Genomic DNA, 19025 nt, shown 5'->3' on the forward strand with positions numbered 1-19025 from the left:
ATCAAGCTGATGCTACCAGGGGCAAAAAACACAGCCAACCCCAAACGACAACAACAATAAAACACCCAAGGGGTGACAACAGACATGCAAAGGCCTGGGATAAAAAGCTGGAGAGTGAGATTTGAGGGGAATAAGAGCTCTGAAAAGTTACTATGAATACTGGAGAATTTAGAAAGCCACAGGCTTAGCAGGACAGGAAACATGCAAAAAACCCCCACAAAACTAATACAATAAACTTTAACTTCTTGTTGATCTTTAGGCTCAGCACAAGCAAGGAGGTAAAGACTAAAGGACAGTTGTAAGCGGCATGGCTAAGTACAGAAGGAATGACTTAAAACAGACACAATCTGTAAAAACCTGGAGAACCCTACCCCCTTTCTTACTGTTCTTTTTCCCCACTTTTCATGCATCAGGCATTTAAGGAAATCTCTGTCAGGTCACTGGCTAACTGCTGAGATGACGGAAAGGAGACGTCAGTGCCCATACATGACAAGAAATACACTCTTTGCAAAAACAGTGTACAAAAGTCACTAAATTAGACAGATAACCGTCTCCCACAGCGAGCAACAACAACAAATCCTGGGTATGGAGAATCTGACTTCTGTAATTCCTACATTATAATATTCAAAATGTCAAAATACTAGCAGAGCACTACACTAAAGAAACAGAGACTTCAGGGTCCACATCCAGGAAAGAATACAGATATAAAAAATACATAAATAAAAAAGCTAGTTTTCAATAAAAAAATTATGCAAAGAACTAAGATAGTATGTCCCAATAAGGATAAAAAAGCAAGAAAGCAAGCAACAAAGAGAAAGAAATTAAGAAATAAGTTAGCAAAAGCTATTCCTGAAAAAGTACAGACATCATACTTACTAGACACTTTAGGAAACCATGGACAAGAACCAAAGGAAACAAGGAAACAATGTCTCAACAGAGATTATCAATAAAGAGACAAATATAATAAGGAAACAAACCTTTGAACCCAAAAGTATAATAACTAAAAAAAGATTCACTAGTGGGTTTCAATAGTAGACTTGAGCAGGCTAAAAAAAAAAAATCAGTAAACTTAGAGATAGGTCAAAAGAAACTATTTATTCTGAGAAGGAAACGGAATGAAGAAAAATTAGCAGAGCCTAAGAAACCTGTGGGACAACATCAAAAATACTAACAGGCCCTGGCTGGGTAGCTCAGTTGGTTAGAGTGTTGTCCGAATATGCCAAGGTTATAGGTTTGATCCGTGGTCAGGGCACATATAAGAATCAATCAATGAATGCATCAATTAGTGGAACAAATTGATATTTTTCTCTCTCAAAATCGATAAAAATTTAAAAGAAAAAACTAACACAAGCATTGTGGGAGTCCTAAAGGAAGAGGAGAAAAGGGCAGAAGGAATATTTGAAGAAATGATAGATGAAAATCCCAAATTGGACAAAATACATGAACCTACAACACCCAAGAAGCTCAAGGAACTGTAAGAAAAACTCAAAGGGATATATACCAAGACACATTATAATCAAATTCTAGAAAGCCAAAAAGAATCTTCAAAGCAGGAAAACAGAAGTGATTTGTCACATACAAGGGATCATCAATAAAATTAATAGCTGATTTCATATCAGAAACCATGGAGTCCAGAAAGGCAACAGGATAATACATTTAAACTGCTGAAAGAAAAAAATATTATTAACCAGAAATTCTATATGGTCAATTTTCAACAAGGGTGCCAAGACCATCCAATAGAGAAAGGATTATAGTCTTTCTAACAAATGGTACTGGAACAACTGGATAGCCATATGTAAAAGAATGAAGTTAGACACTTACCTGACACCATATACAAAAATTAACTTGAAATGGATCAAAGATCTAAATATGAGCTAGAACTATAAAAATTCTTTATAACCTTGAATTTGGCAATGGTTTCTTATATATGACACCAAAAGCACAAACCACCAAAGAAAAAAATGGGTAAATTGAATTTCATCAAAATTAAAAACTTTGCACATCAAAGGACACCATCAAGAGTTAAACGACAAAATACAGAAAAGGAAGAAATATCTATAAATTATCTGATAAGGGATTAATATCCAGAATATATAAAGAACTCCTATTACTCAACAACAGAAGGTCAAACTACTCAATTAAAAAATGAATTAAGGACTTGAATAGATATTTTTACAAAGTAGATATACAAATGGCCAACAAGCACATGAAAATCAAAACCACAACTGAAAAACAACTTTATATGCATTGGGTCAGCCATAATAAGATAAAAAACAAAATCATCAGTGTTGGCAAGGATGTGGGAAAACTGGAACCTCAGTACACTGCTGGCAGGAATGTCAAATGGTGCAGCTGCTGTGGAAAGTAATTTGGCAGTTAAAAAGTTAAATATACAAATGCCTTATAACCCAGCAATTTCAATCCTAGGTATATAACCAAAAGAACTGAAAATAGGTATTCAAACAAATACTTGTACACGAATGTTCATAGAAACATTATTCACACCACCAAAAAGTGGAACAACCCAAATATCCATCAAATAATGAATGGATAACCATAATGTTCTATATTCAAACAATGGAATATTATTTGGCTATAAAAATGAAACACTGATACAATGTGGATAAACTTGACAAACAAGCTAAATGCAAGTAGCAGGGACTTCTGGTCAAGATGTCAGCGTAGGTAAACACAGTATTTGAAATCACAAACAACCACACAAAAATTACAGCTAAATTTAGAACAACCATCATTCAGAACCACCTGAAATCTAGCTGAACAGAGGTAGTACACCCAGGGATTTAAAGAAGAGGTCACATCAAGACTGGTAGGAGCCTGGCCGGGTGTGGCTCAGCGGCTGAGTGTCAACCTAGGATCCAGGTGATCGGGGTTCGATTCCCTGTCAGGACACATGCCCAGGTTGCGGGCTCGATCCCCAGTCGGGGGTGTGCAGGAGGCAGCCAATCAATGACTATCTCATCATTGATGTTTCTCTCCCTCTCCTTTCCTCTCTCTGAAATCAATAAAGATATATTTAATAAAAAAAAAAAAGACTGGTAGGAGAGGCAGAGATGCGGAAAGAGCTGGTCCCATACCCATGTGTGGCAGTTTAAAATCAGGAGGGGTATCTTCGGCTGTGGAGGTCCCCCATGAGGAGCAAGGGTTCCCAGCCCCACACCAGGCCTCCTAGGCGAAGGTTCCAGAGTCAAAGAGAAGTCCCCACAACTGTAAAAACAAGCAGGGATTGAGGCTGAGGGAGATGAAGAACCTCTAGAGTCCCACGCAATCCTCTTAAAGGGCCCACACACGGACTTACTTGGACTCACTCCCTCTCAACTCCAGTGCTGGGGCAGCAGCTTGAAAGAAACCAGGGATATAAGGGGAAGAACGGAACTGTCTGGCATTACGGCAAGAGGGGGGGTAGCTTTCTGCCAGAGGCCATTTTTCCTTTTGTGAGAACCCATCTGACCCTCACAGAGCCAACAGTTGGGGGCCATATCTGAGTCTACATCAACCTGGCTCACACTGTTCACCCTGCCCTGATGATTCCCTCAGACCCCACCCCACCCCAGCAGTTTCCAGTGGCTTTTCTATACAAATGGCCTCTCTTGCCTCATGCTTCAGATTTTCCTAAAATGTCTCAAACCAGCATCTGGCCGCTGTGTACCCAGTACCTCTGGCTAAGTGGCCCCAGGCCTGGTACTAGCAGCAGCTAGCCTTGATTCCCAGCTTGGCCTCTCCTGAGCACCTCCAAGCCCAGCACAAGGAGCAGCTACCTGCAGATCGCTCTGTAGTTTGTGCCAGGTAGTCCCAAGGCAGGGCATAGATGGTGGCTGACCTTATAACTCCAGGAAGGCTCCAGAGCCAGTGCACCTGATGGAGAGCTTCAAACCACGATGGACAGATTACAACCCTAACACCTCCACAAGCAACACACTCAAGGGGCAGACTCAGTGAATGCCATAGCCCCACTGATCCATAGGGTCAACTCCTGCAGAGCAGTTCCTCTGCTGTAGTCAAAGTTGATTCTTGGTTCTCGCAGCTGACTGGCCTGGGGGTCAGGCCCTTCAGTGACAACAACAATCAAGGCTCAACTACAATAGGAAAGTGCACACAGCCCACACAGGAGTGCACCTGGAATGCCCAGCTTGGGTGACTGGGAAGACTGAGCCATTGGGCCCTACAGGATACCTACTACACAAAGTCACTCTACCAAGCCCAGGAGACGTAGCAGTTCTACCTAATACATAAAAAGAAACATAGTGAAGCAGACAAAATGCAGAGACAAAGAAACAGGTCTCAAATGAAAGAACAGGAGAAATGTCCAGAAAAGGGAACTAAATTAACTGGAGGTAAGCAAACTACCAGATACAGAGTTCAAAACAATGGTTATAAGGTTGCTCAAGAAACTTAGTGAGAACTTCAAGAGCATGAAAAAGGACACAGAAACCATAGAAAAGAATCAGTCAGAACTGAAGGATACATAAACTGAAATGAACAATAATTTACAGGGAACCAACAGTAGAATGAATGAAGCTGAGAATCAAAATCAGCTATTTGGAATATAAGGAAGCAAAAAACACTGAATAAGAAGAGCAAAAAGAAAAAGAAAAATCCAAAAATATGAGGATAGTGTAAGGTGTCTCGGACAACTTCAAGTGTGTACCAACATTCGAATCATGGGGACTCTGGGAGGAGAAGAGAGAGAGCAAGACATTGAAAACCGATTTGAAAAAAATAACAACAAAAAACTTCCCTAACCTGGTGAAGGAAACAGACATACAAGTCCAGGAAGCACAGAGTCCCAAACAAGATGAACCCAAAGAGGCCTACACCAAGACACATCACAATTAAAATGCAAAAGTTTAAAGACAAAGAAATAATCTTTGAAGAAGTAAGAGAAAAGCAGTTAGTTCCCTACAAGGGAGCTCCCATAAAACTGTCAGCTGATTTGTCAACAGAACTTTCGTGCTGAAGGGAGTGGCATGAAACATTCAAAGTCATGAAAAGCAAAGAACCTACAATCAAGAATACTCTACCCAGCAAAGCTATTGCTTAGAATCAAAGGACATTTAAAGAGCTTCCCAGACAAGAAAAATCTAAAGGCATTTATCACCACCAAACCAGTATTACATGACATGTTAAAGGGTCATCTTTAGGAAGAAGAAAAAAAATATGAACAAAATAGCAATAAATGTATATTGTCAACAACTGAATCTAAAAACACACACAAAACAGATCAACAAGCAGAACAGAAACAGACTCAGAGACACAGAGAACATTTTGACCGCTGTCAGATGGGAGGGGGTTGGGGGAATGGTTGAAAGGTAAACGGATTAAGAAATACAAATTGGTAGTTACAGAATAGTCACAGGGCACAGTCAATAATATTCTAGCCCAGCCAGTGTGGCTTAGTGGTTGAGCGTCAACCCATGAACCAGGAGGTCATGGTTCAATTCCCAGTTAGGGCAACATGCCTGGGTTTCAGGTTTGATCCCCAGTAGGGGGCAGGTAGGAGGCAACCGATCAATGACTCTCTCATTGATGTTTCTATCTCTATCTCTCTCTCTCTCTCTCTCTCTCCCTCTCCCTTCCTCTCTGAAATAAAAATTAAAAAACATTAAAAAATATTCTAATAACTACTATGAAGTCAGATGGATATGAGATTTATCAGGATGAACACTTAGTAAGTTATATAAATGCCTAATCACTGGGGTGTACACCTGAAACTAATATAATATTGTATGTCGACTGTAATTGAAAAATTAAAAAATGATAAATGTTACAGGAAAAAGAAAAAAAAGCAGACCCAAAACCAATATATTGTATGATTCCATTTATATGGAACATCCAAAACAGGTAAATCTACAGAGCCAGAAAGGAGACTACAGTAAGTCCTCATTTAACATCGTTGATAGGCTCATAGAACTGTGGCAAAATGATGTATAACAAAGCCAATTTTACCACAGACTAATTAATATAAACAAGAGTTATAACAAAATGACATTGAGTGAAAGGACTGAGGACCTGCTATAGTGGTTGCCGGGGGCTGAGGGAAGGGGGGTATAGGGAGTGACTGCTTAATGGGTACGGGGTTTCCTTTTGAGCTGATGAAAATGTTTTGGAACTACACAGAGGTGATAGCTACATAGCACAGTGAATAACTAAATGCGATTGAATTGCACACTTTAAAAGGGTTAATTTTATGTGAATTTTACCTCAATAATAAAAAATGTAGCAGTGTTCTCACCACACCCTGTGTCTGTTTTACATTTACAGTACAATGTGAAGATGGTACTCTTAATACTTACAACTGTCCCTTACCACAGGTAGATGGTTGAAATTGTCCATGGCATGGACTCCAAATAAAATTTAGCGCTAATTAAAATTAGAGATGCTAGGACCCCACCATCAAACTAAAAATCTTTTAGGGTAGAGCCTAAGAGCATCTCTATATTATAGAGCACACATGACTGATCATAAAGTCCACTGAACCAGGTAACATTTATTTATCCATGTAACTCCAGGAACAAAATGTTTGCCCCATAAAAAAGTATTCAAAATAATTTTTAAAAAACTGAACTGGACTAACAGTTTAAGGGTCAACTGTACAACATTTCTTCTCTAATACTGAGTTGTCCAATACAATAACCACTTGAAATATAGTTAACATAAACTGAGGTGTGATGTAACGGTAAAGTACACAATTTTGAAGACTTAATATAAAAGCATGCAAAAATATCCCAATAATGTTTACATTGATTATATGTTGAAATAATAGTTGGATGTACTGGGTTAAAATTAACTTCACCTATTTCATTTTACGTTAATGTGACTACTGTAAAATTCTAAATGATATATATGACTTGCATTATATCTATTGGATAGTGCTACCATCTAAGGAAATTCTTTAGATAATTCTTTAAGGTTCCACAGGACATTTTTGAAAAACGAATGCCTTGTATAAAAACCAACAAAAAACCAAAACAGTCTAGGCACACAGTGACAAAGAAGTAATGTGTCAAGTTTGCTCTTCCCCTTGATTTGTAATGAAAAACTGCATTATTTTTTCTCTGAGGATATTATTTGCATAAAATAATTCAAATTCTATGAGAGACATTTTCAACTGAAATGAATCTTACTAGAACCAATCCAATATTACACACATAAGAAAAAGGAACTCCAAAGAGCGCAAATAACTTGCCCAGTATTTACACTGGTGTCTAAAGTGGGGACAGATTGGAAAGCAGACAGTTCTTCTGCCATTTATCCCAGACAGAACTGTTTCCACTTTACCCAACTATGGATAAAACATCACAGAACTGGGCTTCCAATGACCTGAAGATAAAAACCACTGCAACCTAATAGTTCTAATCTTAGCTGCACATTAGAATCCTCTGGGAAACTGTTTTTAAAAAGTATTGATGGCTGGATCACAATCTCTAGAGATTAATCAACTATATAGTTTTAAAAAGCTTACCAGGGATTCTAATGAGCAGCCAGGACTGGGAACCACTGACCTATGTTACCCAGAAGCAAGCCTATTATGAAACAATTCTTAAGCTGCTATTCAATAAGCAGGTGACAAAGAAGAAAGCAGCCTGGTTTTCAAACCATGGCTGCTTTAAGTAGCAAAAAGAAACACCTGAGGGTGACATGCAGCTCATAGCCACTGGTACAGTAAACCCGTTACCACCAGTATTTCTGAATTGTTAGATATTTTGAATATCGCCCTATGAAATGTCATGTCAATCTAAGGCAGCACAGAGAAGATAGTACATTAGTGTTGGACAGAATTTTAAGTCTAAAACCAATGTAATTCATTTTATAAATGAAGAAAAAGAACCGGAAAAGGAATGTAACTTGCCAGAAGTAACAAGGTTAGTGATAAAGTCCAGACTAGATAATGTCTCCATATCATCATGTACTTTGTAAACTGTGCATTGCAATCCAGTTGGACAACTGCAACCTAGGCTTTTTAAAAAAATGTATTGTTCTATGAAACTGTTACACATATATGTCCACTAGGTCATAATATAATATACTGCTTATTGTAATTATGGTAAAAATAAGTGTAGAAAAAACTATATCCCATTACTCTGCAGTAGGTGGGATCAACAACAGTCTTTAAGCCACAAGGACTTATTTTTCCAGGTGTGCTCCAATGATCCCTTTTCCAGATTAAAATGTTATTGTTCCAGGGCTATTATATTTAAAAAAGAAATATACAAAGGAGGAAAATCTTAATAATCTGAACCCAGTTAAAGAGTCAAACATTGTATTAGGGATAATTCTTTCAGCTGCATTCACTGTAAATGGGAAAGAATCTGGTTCTCTTTTGCATATTTCACACTTTAATTAATTCTGTTTTTCAATTGTAGAAGATACGTTAGTGCATAAAAGTTACCTGGTGTTCTGCTTCCTGGAACTTTCATATATAGCTGAACTGTGTTCATGCCCAGTATGGTATGACCAACATGGCTTAGAAGATTTCCTGCTGATACGACACGCACAAAAGCAGGAAGTTTAGTCAGCTCATGTAGCTGCAACTTCCACCTGCAATAAAATAACAGATCAAGAGTGAAACTCTGCTACAAATATTTATGGAAGTTAATCACTTCTTCAAAATCCTTGTGCTTCAATCAGAAAATTAAATCTATAAATACTTTACTTTCACATAGGAAACACTGAAATGCTTACATTTTTCTAAAGAAAACTTCCTAATAAGAAGCATAAAAATTATTGAACAGTCAAAGAAAAAATTGACAAATATTTATAATTGCTGTATAAATTATATTATTAATCATAAGGCATATTAATCATAAAATATAATGTTATGGTTGTATAATTAGCATATATAGTCAGGGTCTTGATGAAGATTTATACAAGGGTTTCAATTCAAGAAAATACTTTAACTGCAAAACCTAGCAAAAAATTATTTAGCTAAACTTTGTATATTAACTTAGAAAAGTGACAAGGAATGAAATAGAAGGGAAAATTGTATACAGTTCTCAATCTTAAAAAGGACGCTTCTTTACATCAGTTCACAGAAGATTACAGACTTACTTTTTGTCATCAGACAGGTCAATGTTGGTCCCAAATTTTATGGTTTTAAAGGGTCCTTTCCTCCTCCTCCCAGAACTTAAAAAAAAAGAGATAATATTAGAAACATGCATTTTAAACAGAAATACTAAGTGGACAATTAAAAATAACTTACTTATCTGAAGATGTAGATTCACTATCTGAGTGTTCTTTATGGTGACTTCTTTTCTCATTTTCTTCCTATATATTAAGCAAAAAGCATTCCACTTTAGTATTCTACAACCAGCTATGAAAAGTTCATATCTAGACTGATAATATTATCTGTTTTGAAACTTAGTTTCTATAGGCCTTTTTCACATGAAAATTTCTTCGAAGACCACATTAAATAAAAACACAAGCAAGAATTCAATGGTATCCAAACTCCTCCATCAGCCACAATGTTATCCTAAGAATTCTTCCTATTAACAGTCTTCTATAAGGGGAACAAACTACAGATTCTTATTCCTGCCCCATTTTTCAAGGAGAGAAAACTTAAGGAAAGAGGCCTAAGAAGTATCAATCTTGATTATAAAATTCCTAAACAGAGGTATATGCATGCATTTGTATGTAGCTATATATGTATAAGGGTGGAAGGTAAAAAGTTCTCTATTCTCGACTATAACAAATGTACAAAGGTCTTCCTGGGCCAAATCATTTTTCCACAATGAATTATACATGAACAATAGGACATTTAAAACATTAGTAAGAAAATTAAGTACTGGACCAATATAGATGCTTTTCAATGCAAAATTACTATTATTTACAATTTTTGTATCACAGAACATGGTTATCTCTGTAATACTCAGTATCTTATGATTTTTGAGCTAGCAATACTGCGTTACATTTTGGCCTCCCTCCCTTTAAATGTAGTTTCTAAACACTTGTCAAATTTTTCACATATAATGTGGTCCAGGCCTCCAAAGCACACAAAAAACAATCTTTCTTTGGTTATGGATCCATTCCTACTTAAATACTCTGCCTCTTAATATCTTTTTTTTAAATATATTTTCATTGATTTCAGAGAGAAGAAGGGAGAGGGAGATATATAGAAACATCAATGATGAGAAGAGAGTCATTCATCGGCTGCCTCCTGCTCACTCCCTGCTGGGGATCAAGCCTGAAACTCAGGTATGTGCCCTGACCTGGAATCTAACCGGGATCTTCTGGATCGTAGGTCGATGCTCAACCGCTGAGCCACGCTGGCCGGGCTGCCTCTTATTATCATTACTGTTCAACTCTTCCTCCAAATTTTCCTTTGATGATCTCTGAATCCTGCCACTATTATCTATGTTATTCTGACCCTAATACTACCACATAGTTGAAGTATCTCAGAAGTTTGAACTACAGAGATTTATATGGACAATGAATTCACTGTAACTCCTGAAAGTTATAGGACAGTTTTTATTCCTTGGTAGGATCTATAGGGAGTGGCAGTGAGAAAGAAACACAAGATACAAATGTTGCCTTGACTGAAAATATGAACTCAGCAGAATTTTAAACAGATATAAACAAACCAAATGAATTACAAATAATGACTTCCAGGCACATATTAAGTTTCAGCTGTAGGATATGTACAGACAAGTATTTGAGTAATATATTTAATAAACTCATTTTACAGGTGCTTTATGTTCATTTTATGGGAGAATTTACAAAGTTCTCATTACAGTTCTAGAGGATTTTAGTAATGCTTCACTGCTGAAAGGCCTATGGGTCTTTTAATAATAATCCTGATTATTTTTCAATGTTTTATTTTTAAATTTTCCATATATTTTCAAATAATTTATGCCTGTCCCTCAGTTTTTACTTTCAGACCGAGGTTGGTAAGAATAACACTAATGCTTCCTGGAGAAGTGATCAGATAACAAATACTAACCAGGTAGAGAAGAGAAATGGGAAGGCACAAGACTAGAAACTATGTAAGCATAAAGCAAACTTGAGACTTAGTTAATACTCTAATATTAGTGGTTCTCGATTAGGAGCAATTTTGCCTTCCACAGGACATTTAGCATGTCTGAGGACATTTTTGATTGTCAGAGCTGGGGTTGGGTCTAAGGGGTATGCTAAGAGCATCTAAGTGGGGAGAGGCCATGGATGCTACTAAACATCTTACAATACAAAAGACAAAACCCTATAGCTAACAGCTATCCAACCCAAAATGTCAATAATACCAGGGTTAAGAAACCCTGCTCTAAACAAAAATATCCCAGAGATGAGGGAGATATCGCACTAGATAGTAATAATATTTACTTAATCAACCCATAGGTTGTCTTAGACTTTACTAAGAGCAAACCAGATAACGCTTATATTTTATATAACTATAAAATAATGAGATGCTTACAAAAGTAATGTACCCCTTTAAATTAAAATAACATAAAATAATAAAATATCTCCAAAATAAAATAATCTTCAGTAAGTAATTACTTACTCTCAATGATTCCTGGAAGGAGGAGGCCTGGTACTGTGCATATTTAGCAATTGTAGTATGAGATCGATTACTTTCACAATGCCAGATTTTTTTCGTTCCAGTGGGATCCCAGTTTTCATCTGCTGGCTGCAACAACTGTGTCCTCACTTCCACCATGTGTTCATTGTTAGCTTCTACCAAAGTTTTGGTAGAGAAAAGTCCCAGGTCTTCATAAATAAAGGTAATTAATAAATAAAAATTATATTTGGAATAACATTTTAAAAGGCTTTTAAAAAGGAAAAACAAAGGAAAATATTTTATCGTGTTCCATTCAGTTTCCCTACAATCCAACTGGGGCCTCTGCACACCCTGAGCTTCCTGTCAGATTTCCACAACCATACACTGAAGCCCTGGACCTATTCAACATGCCACTAACAAGGGAAGAATCCAGGGACTAAAGTTTCACTTATTTATTTAATTTCTGCAGGTGCCAGGAACTACTTGGGGGGGGGGGGGGGGGGGGGGCGGCGCACAATAGTACTTATTAGTAACATAACATTTTAGCTACATTTTTATTAAACACTTATTAGTCAACTTAAATCATAATTATAATTACATAGTTTCACCAAAATAAAGGCTAAATTTAAAAAGCACCAGTAAAAAAAAAATTAAAAAAACTAACAGCACCAGTAAATCACCAGTAACCATCACCATTGTATCTTCACATTGATTAAAGAAATGATACACGGACACACACACACATTTATAGCCAGGAAAATATTAAAATAAAAATGTGAAAAAATAAAAAAATAGAAGTAAATTTCTGCCTGTGCTTCAAAAGTTAATAGTAAAGAAAATATACAAACTTTTCCTTTTTCTTATTAAAGCTTACCCAACTTAAGAGCTCCAGCAAGGCCACGTATTACTGTAACAGGATTGTTTGGATTTGTACAAAATTGATGTAATGGAGGAAAGAAAGCATCACGTTTATTTTCCAACTGTAAAATTAGAACATACAGTTAGATCTTTGGAAAACAGACCTTTACTTAAATATTATGACAAATTTATATCTATTATTTATTGTGATTTAATAATACATCGCATGTGTCGTTATTTGTATTTTACATTTTACAGTATTTTTATGTCTTTTGAGCCTAAATGTATTTAGATATAACCACATACATCTCTCTTTTCCATTATATCCTGAACAAAATATGTGGGAAAAATAAAATTTAAAGCCCCAAATCAGATTGTTTTAAGTATTATTCAGCCTTAAGAAGAAAGAAAATCTTATCACATGCCGCAACATGGATGAAACTTGAGGACACTATGTTAAGTGAAAATAAGTTAAAAAATGAAAATTTGTGTATAATTTCACTTATATGAGGATTCTAAAGTAGACAAATTCATAGAAAACAGAAAGTAAAGTGGTTGTTAACAGTGGATAGGAAGACTGTGGAAAAGGGAGTTGTATTTTAATGGGTATAGAATTCAGATTTGCAAGATGAAAAAGATATGTAGAGCTGTTTTGCAACAATAAAAATACACTTAAATCTATTAAACTGTGCACCGAAAAATGATGAAGATGATAAATTTTATGTATATTGTTTTTTAATCACACAAAAAAGAGAAAAAAAACAATTAAAAAATATATTACCAAAATGAAAGTAGGCTGAAGGAGAAGATCCATAAAAGATAAATCTTAATTTTGCATTCCCCCTTTAGACTTCAGTTTAAAAGTTTTGTTACACAGTTCTATCCCAGTGCTTCCCTTACACACTAAAGGATCAATAAAAACTGGTTGGAGGAAGGATTAATATAACATTTGGCCTCTAGAGGGCAAAAACAGAATCAAATCTCTAAAAGCAAACTTTATAGTTTAAAATTTTTTCATTTGGGGCAGAAGTGGGAGTATTGAAGGAAGAAAATGGGGAAGGAGGACCTATTTGGGAGAAACATAAAAAAAGAGTTGCTTTGATTGAATTCCTAACTTCCTATATCCAAGTAAAACTAATATCCAGTTTTAAATAATCTATTCAGCTTTTTAATGACATATCCATTACCACATTTTATATTCTCAAGTACCGTTTTTGAAGGTAAATAATATCTTTTTTTTTTTTTTTTTCAGATGTATAAAATAGAATCAATGTTCAGGTCCATACAACTAGTAGAATGCAGATTTAAAACTCAGCTTACTCAAAAAAATGTTATACTTTTAGGTAGTTTTTGCCTAATACGGCTCAAAATTGGGGGCAGTACAGAGTACTTCTCACTACTCTAATGTAATCACAGTTAATAGCTAAGAAGGTATGTTTTACATGCTATTAGAAAATCTTTTTGAAAACATCTTTATTCCCCAAAAAACATTCAAGCTGCAGCCAATAATTTTAATGTTTCCTAAAGGGCATTCACATTATTGATTTAAAGCAAGATCTTATGAAAGACATATAGGTGCAAACACTAGTTTGATTTATTTCTAGTCAGTCAATTCAGACTCACATAAATACTAGGTGTAGGTGGATTCAACTTGTCCTTTGGCAAGGGCGGGTATGGTGAAGATGGTGGTCTTGGAGGTGGACATTTATCCAATAAAATGCTACTGTTAGATAAGCCATTTTTACCTAGATTCCTTAAAAAAAGAAGGGAGAATGAATCAGCTGTACATTTATTTAGAAAACAGAATTTTAAAATCCTGAATTAAATTCTCATTAAATCACTGTGCAGTTGCACAAATTCATGAGAGATGGATCTATGAGCAAAAAACTAAGAATTATTGATTCCAAAAATACTTAGCTTGATTTCTATGTCTTCCATTGAAGAAAAGTAATAGGAAATATACAACACATAAATTATTGATGACATTCCTTATTTTGCTCGTAATTTTCTGATTTTTTTTTTGCCTGATGAATACAAATTCCAATGTTCTCTCCACCATCAGATTTTTTTCCATTAAATGTTGAAACAGTAACTTGACCGAAAAAGGTGTAGATAATAGTAAAAATAAAATATGCCTCTCTTCTTATCATATCAGCAATTATAACCAGAATATCTTAGTGACAATTCTCAAACCTGAAAAGACTTTTTCCTTTCTTTTCTCAAATCTGGAAAAAATAGTCTCTGCGTAACCCCTTGACTAACAAAATTTAGCAAGATTCCAGCCTACTAAATTTTGCAGCAAATGATACAGATTTTAAAAATGAGGTGTACAGTTGCTATCTATTCTCTGACACTCTATAATTATTACTTACTAATATTTGGGGTTTATTTTGCTTTAATGAAAGTATTATATTTGTCAAATTATAAATTCTTGATTTATGGTAGAATTATTCCCAAGCTAATTGTTTTAGTGTAAGGAAAAAAACTTATTTCCAATTTCTTAAAGTCCCTACCCAACTCAGAAAATTAGCAAGACATAATCTTGAGCTTTCAAATCATTCCAAGTAAACTAACCTACCTCACCGAATTATTATAAGTTCAAAATTAACCAATGCATTAAAATACCAAGTAATCTTTCAGATAAGAATTTGAAAATTATAATTATGGCAGGAAGTTAAAAACTTAGTAATGTTACTTACTGAAGAGAAAATTGGTAATTTTTCATCATAAATTATAGAATGATACAGGTTAAAACAAAATAATTCTCCTTATTTTGCTATGATTTTTCCAAACTGAAAAAACTATATAAATCAGCTTGTTTTGGATGGCACTAAAGAAAACTAAGGCTTGAAATTCTACTGCTACAACCTCCTGAAATACTGCACACTTAATAGAATCATGGGTGTCACTTTCTTAATCTTCTCAACTACAACTCCAAGTAAAAATAAGAGTTCATGCCCTGGCTGGTTTGGATCAGTGGTTAGAGTGTTGGCCCTTGGCCTGAAGGGTCCCGGGTTCAATTTGGGCCACGCATGCAGGCTCAATCCCCAGCCCCAGTTGGGGCACGTGCAGGAGGCAACCAATTGTTGTGTTCCTCTCACATCGATGTCTGTCTCTGTCTCTGTCTCTCTCTCCCCCTCCAACCCCCCCCTTCACTGTCTCTGAAAAGCAATGGAAAAAATATCCTTGGGTGAGGAAAATGATGATGATGATGATGATAATAATAAAGAGTTAATGGCAGGTCTCAAAGAAATGAATTAAGTTTAAAATAACTGAATTTCTTAAAAAGTATGTGAATTAGTTATTAAAGTGAAATTTTAAGGTCCAGTAACAATTAAGGTCCAAAGGTTAAATAAATGAATATCTTCTATTCAATACCAGTTTTCCACAAAGCATGAATGTCCTGTACATTTAAAAACAGACATGATACATTTAAGCTTTTAAATTTAGGTATAAAATTGGAACCAACTTATAAACTCCATGGAAGTAAAAACTAATTGACTGAGACTGGTAAAAAAACCAATTCACGTATTATCATTAAACCAATGCAAAATAAAACAGTCACTTACAATATCCACATAAATCATTACACTTTTCATGCTGAGTTGTGCATCTGCCACTACTTAACTTTGGAATTTAAACAAAATATGACTCCAAAGATCTAAAATTTGTTTTATAGAGCAGGAGACGGATGTGCTATGTGGTAAATGATTAATATTTTAAGGAAGTGGAAGGTATGAACCAAGTATTAAAAGAGCATCTCATGCTAATTAAATGTGGCAACAAAACTATAAGATTCTACAACATTCTGGACGTTGAGAAATGAAATTAGATAACAGGGTTTGCTAGATTAGTAGAATTCTGCCTCTATCATTTCTACAGTTCTGTAACAATTAAAAGAAAAAAAGGTAAATGGGAAAGCAAAACAAGGAAAAGTGCAGATGCCTTTATTTTAAAATAGAAAAGGGTGAGGAGATATGACCAAGGGAGCTGATATGATTTAATAATTGAATGATACAATTACAATTTTAAACCATAAAAGTAGCAAAGGTATTATAACTGCCTTTTGATGTATCACACTTACCACTGCAATACTAAGATGAACCAAGCAAGAGTCAGATTAAAAATAACCAACATTTTAAAAATTAAAAATGTGAAAATAAGAAGGTAGTCAGAATAAACCATGAAATCAAATTCTATCTAGCAGTTTCTTATTGTATGCTAAATATTGACTCCCTGACTATTGAGGTCAAATCTAAAACAAATAGGAATTTCCTTGAAGAAACTGATGCAGCAGTCTATATATTGACTATTAAGGTTTTTCTGCTTAAAATATACTTATCAATCCTAATGCAAAGGACAGAGCTGTGGATAATGAATATATTTAATCTTCTGAACATGTAAGTGTCCAACACTATTTATAATAAATACTTCAAGTCAAATAACGAAACTTTACTATAGCAATCCAAAGTGGAGAAAGACAGTGAAGGTGATTATCCCATTTACAATTCTTTTCTTCCATTTTGAAACTCTTTCTTTGGGCAAAGTAGAGTAGGAGGAAATTACTCATAATCCAATTATTTAAAATATTGGCTTAAACTTACTTTCAAATTTACCCACATCATATGTTAGAAAAATGAAAAGGTGCTCTGTAGGTAAATCAATCTAGGCTTTAATTATCTTTGGTTATGAAGCTCCTAGAGCAGAGTCACTGAGTACCTTGCAGCTATGTCCCTTTCTCCTGCTGAGTTCTAGATTCCCGCCTAGTGCAGTACTCCATAAACAGAACAGAAATGGCAAGCATCACAACACTTATCATTTGCAGTCTTGACCTTTTCTCTAAGCCTCAGAAAACTTTTACCTCCAATTTATCACAGCTTTTTTTTTTTTTTTTGTCTCTTCATTAATCAACGGAGGCCTAGGTTTACTGAAATAACTCAAACAACCCCAGGGGTCTATAGTATTTTGATGTATCTAGCTACTTACTATACACAGGAGTTGGCAAAAGTAGGTTTACAGTTGCAAGTTACATTCTTCTGAGTTAATAAAGCTATTGTGTAATAGTGACCTGCATGTCTTTTTCCATATGAACTGTAAACCTACTTTGGCCCACCCCTGTATATTACGTCTCTGTAATAAGGCAAAACTGTCTGAATATAAAACTGTAAGGCTATACTTAAGAATTCTGAAGTGAATGTTTATACATACCTCAAAACTGAGATGGAAGATTATATAATCTTTAATATATTAAGAAACAATCACACCTAGGTACCCAGAGCATAAGATTTTATTAATGAAAACTTATGGTAACTGCTACTGTACTCTGTTTATAACTTGCACCATGGAACTTTAACTGTATTCCTCTAGAACACCCTTAGGTCCCATGCAGTTTATGATGTTAGTTTTGGACTTCTAAAAATTCCACAATTTTCTAGCAACTATCCTGAGTCTACAAAGAGTAGAAGAGGGAAGATCCAGCTCCAGCAGAGTGGCAGCAGCAAAGGCCCTAGCAATTGAGTAAGGAGCAGATAGAGGATAGTACAAATGGGCAGCAAGCCAAGACACTGTGTCTAAGGACTACTTAGTATAGCATTTGATCTGGATATTAAAACATGCCTATATCCTTTAGGCCCAGAGTTGAAGTGAATGACAGTGTAACATCTAGACAAAAAGACTAACACAGCCCAGTCAGTGTGGCTCAGTTGATTGAGTGTCATCCCACGCACCAAGAGGTCACCAGTTTGATTCCTGATCAGGGCACATGCCTGGGTTTCGGGCTCAATACCTAGTGGGGGGCGTACAGGAGTCAGCTGATCAATGATGTTTCTCTCTCATCGATGTTTCTGTCTCTCTCTCCCTTCCTCTCTATCAATAAAAGCATTAAAAAAAAAAATTTTTTAAAAAGACTAACTATTGGTTGTAGTGTCATCCTGTGCACCCAACGGTTGCCAGTTCAACTCCCGGTCAGGACACATACCCAGGTTGCAGGCTCAATCACTGGTAGAGGGCGCACAGGAGGCAGCCAATTGATATTTCACTCTCACATCAATGTCTCCCTCTCTCCCTCTCTCATCAATAAAAACATATCCTCAGGTGAGGATTTTAAAAAAAAAAATCTTGTAAGGCAGATAAGATTAATTTCAGTAGTTACCATTGTTGTAGGCCACTGAGGAAAGTGCTACCAGCAATGTGAACCAAACAGATAATACAAAAATAAATAAGAAAAACATGCAATTTTTGCTTTAGTCTATGTCAGAATAATAAAGATAACAGCTGAATAGTTAGAAACTCACAGAAAATAATGAAAAGTAATGGAAAATAAAACACAGACCAGAAGGTATTTTAAATATTCAAACTAAAAGGCTTTAAAGAAAAGGAACTACAGCATACTCAAGAGTTCTATTCCTTAACGTTTACACATAAAATTAATTCTTCCTACTCCATTCCTTCTACCACATACTCCTCCCTAACAGTAAACTATTTTAAAAAACAGTGACAAACATTTAAGAGTGGATCCATGAAAACTTCTAATAAAATGATCTGAATAGAAATGACAACCACACTTTTAGACTCTAATAAATAAGACACATAGCCACTAGTAGCTACAGGAAGAGATTTGAACTTTAAAATGCATTTAAAAAGCTATATTAAATGGTCACTATAG

General features: G+C 35.4%; 1 protein-coding gene across 7 annotated transcripts in view; it reads right to left on the minus strand.

The window, feature by feature from the left end:
* The window catches only part of KDM6A (lysine demethylase 6A), a 212072-nt gene that overhangs the window by 22701 nt on the left and 170346 nt on the right, over positions 1-19025 (minus strand). For all 7 annotated transcript variants that reach the window (XM_087829505.1, XM_087829510.1, XM_087829507.1 and 4 more), the window contains 6 exons: positions 13985-14114; positions 12378-12483; positions 11507-11712; positions 9218-9282; positions 9067-9141; positions 8408-8556 (listed from right to left, as the gene is read on the minus strand). In XM_087829505.1, the coding sequence (XP_087685631.1) occupies positions 8408-8556; positions 9067-9141; positions 9218-9282; positions 11507-11712; positions 12378-12483; positions 13985-14114 (731 nt within the window). The remainder of the gene's footprint in view (positions 1-8407; positions 8557-9066; positions 9142-9217; positions 9283-11506; positions 11713-12377; positions 12484-13984; positions 14115-19025) is intronic.

This window comes from Miniopterus natalensis, chromosome X, assembly GCF_054644295.1.
Source record: "Miniopterus natalensis isolate mMinNat1 chromosome X, mMinNat1.hap1, whole genome shotgun sequence".
Lineage (NCBI taxonomy): Eukaryota > Metazoa > Chordata > Mammalia > Chiroptera > Miniopteridae > Miniopterus > Miniopterus natalensis.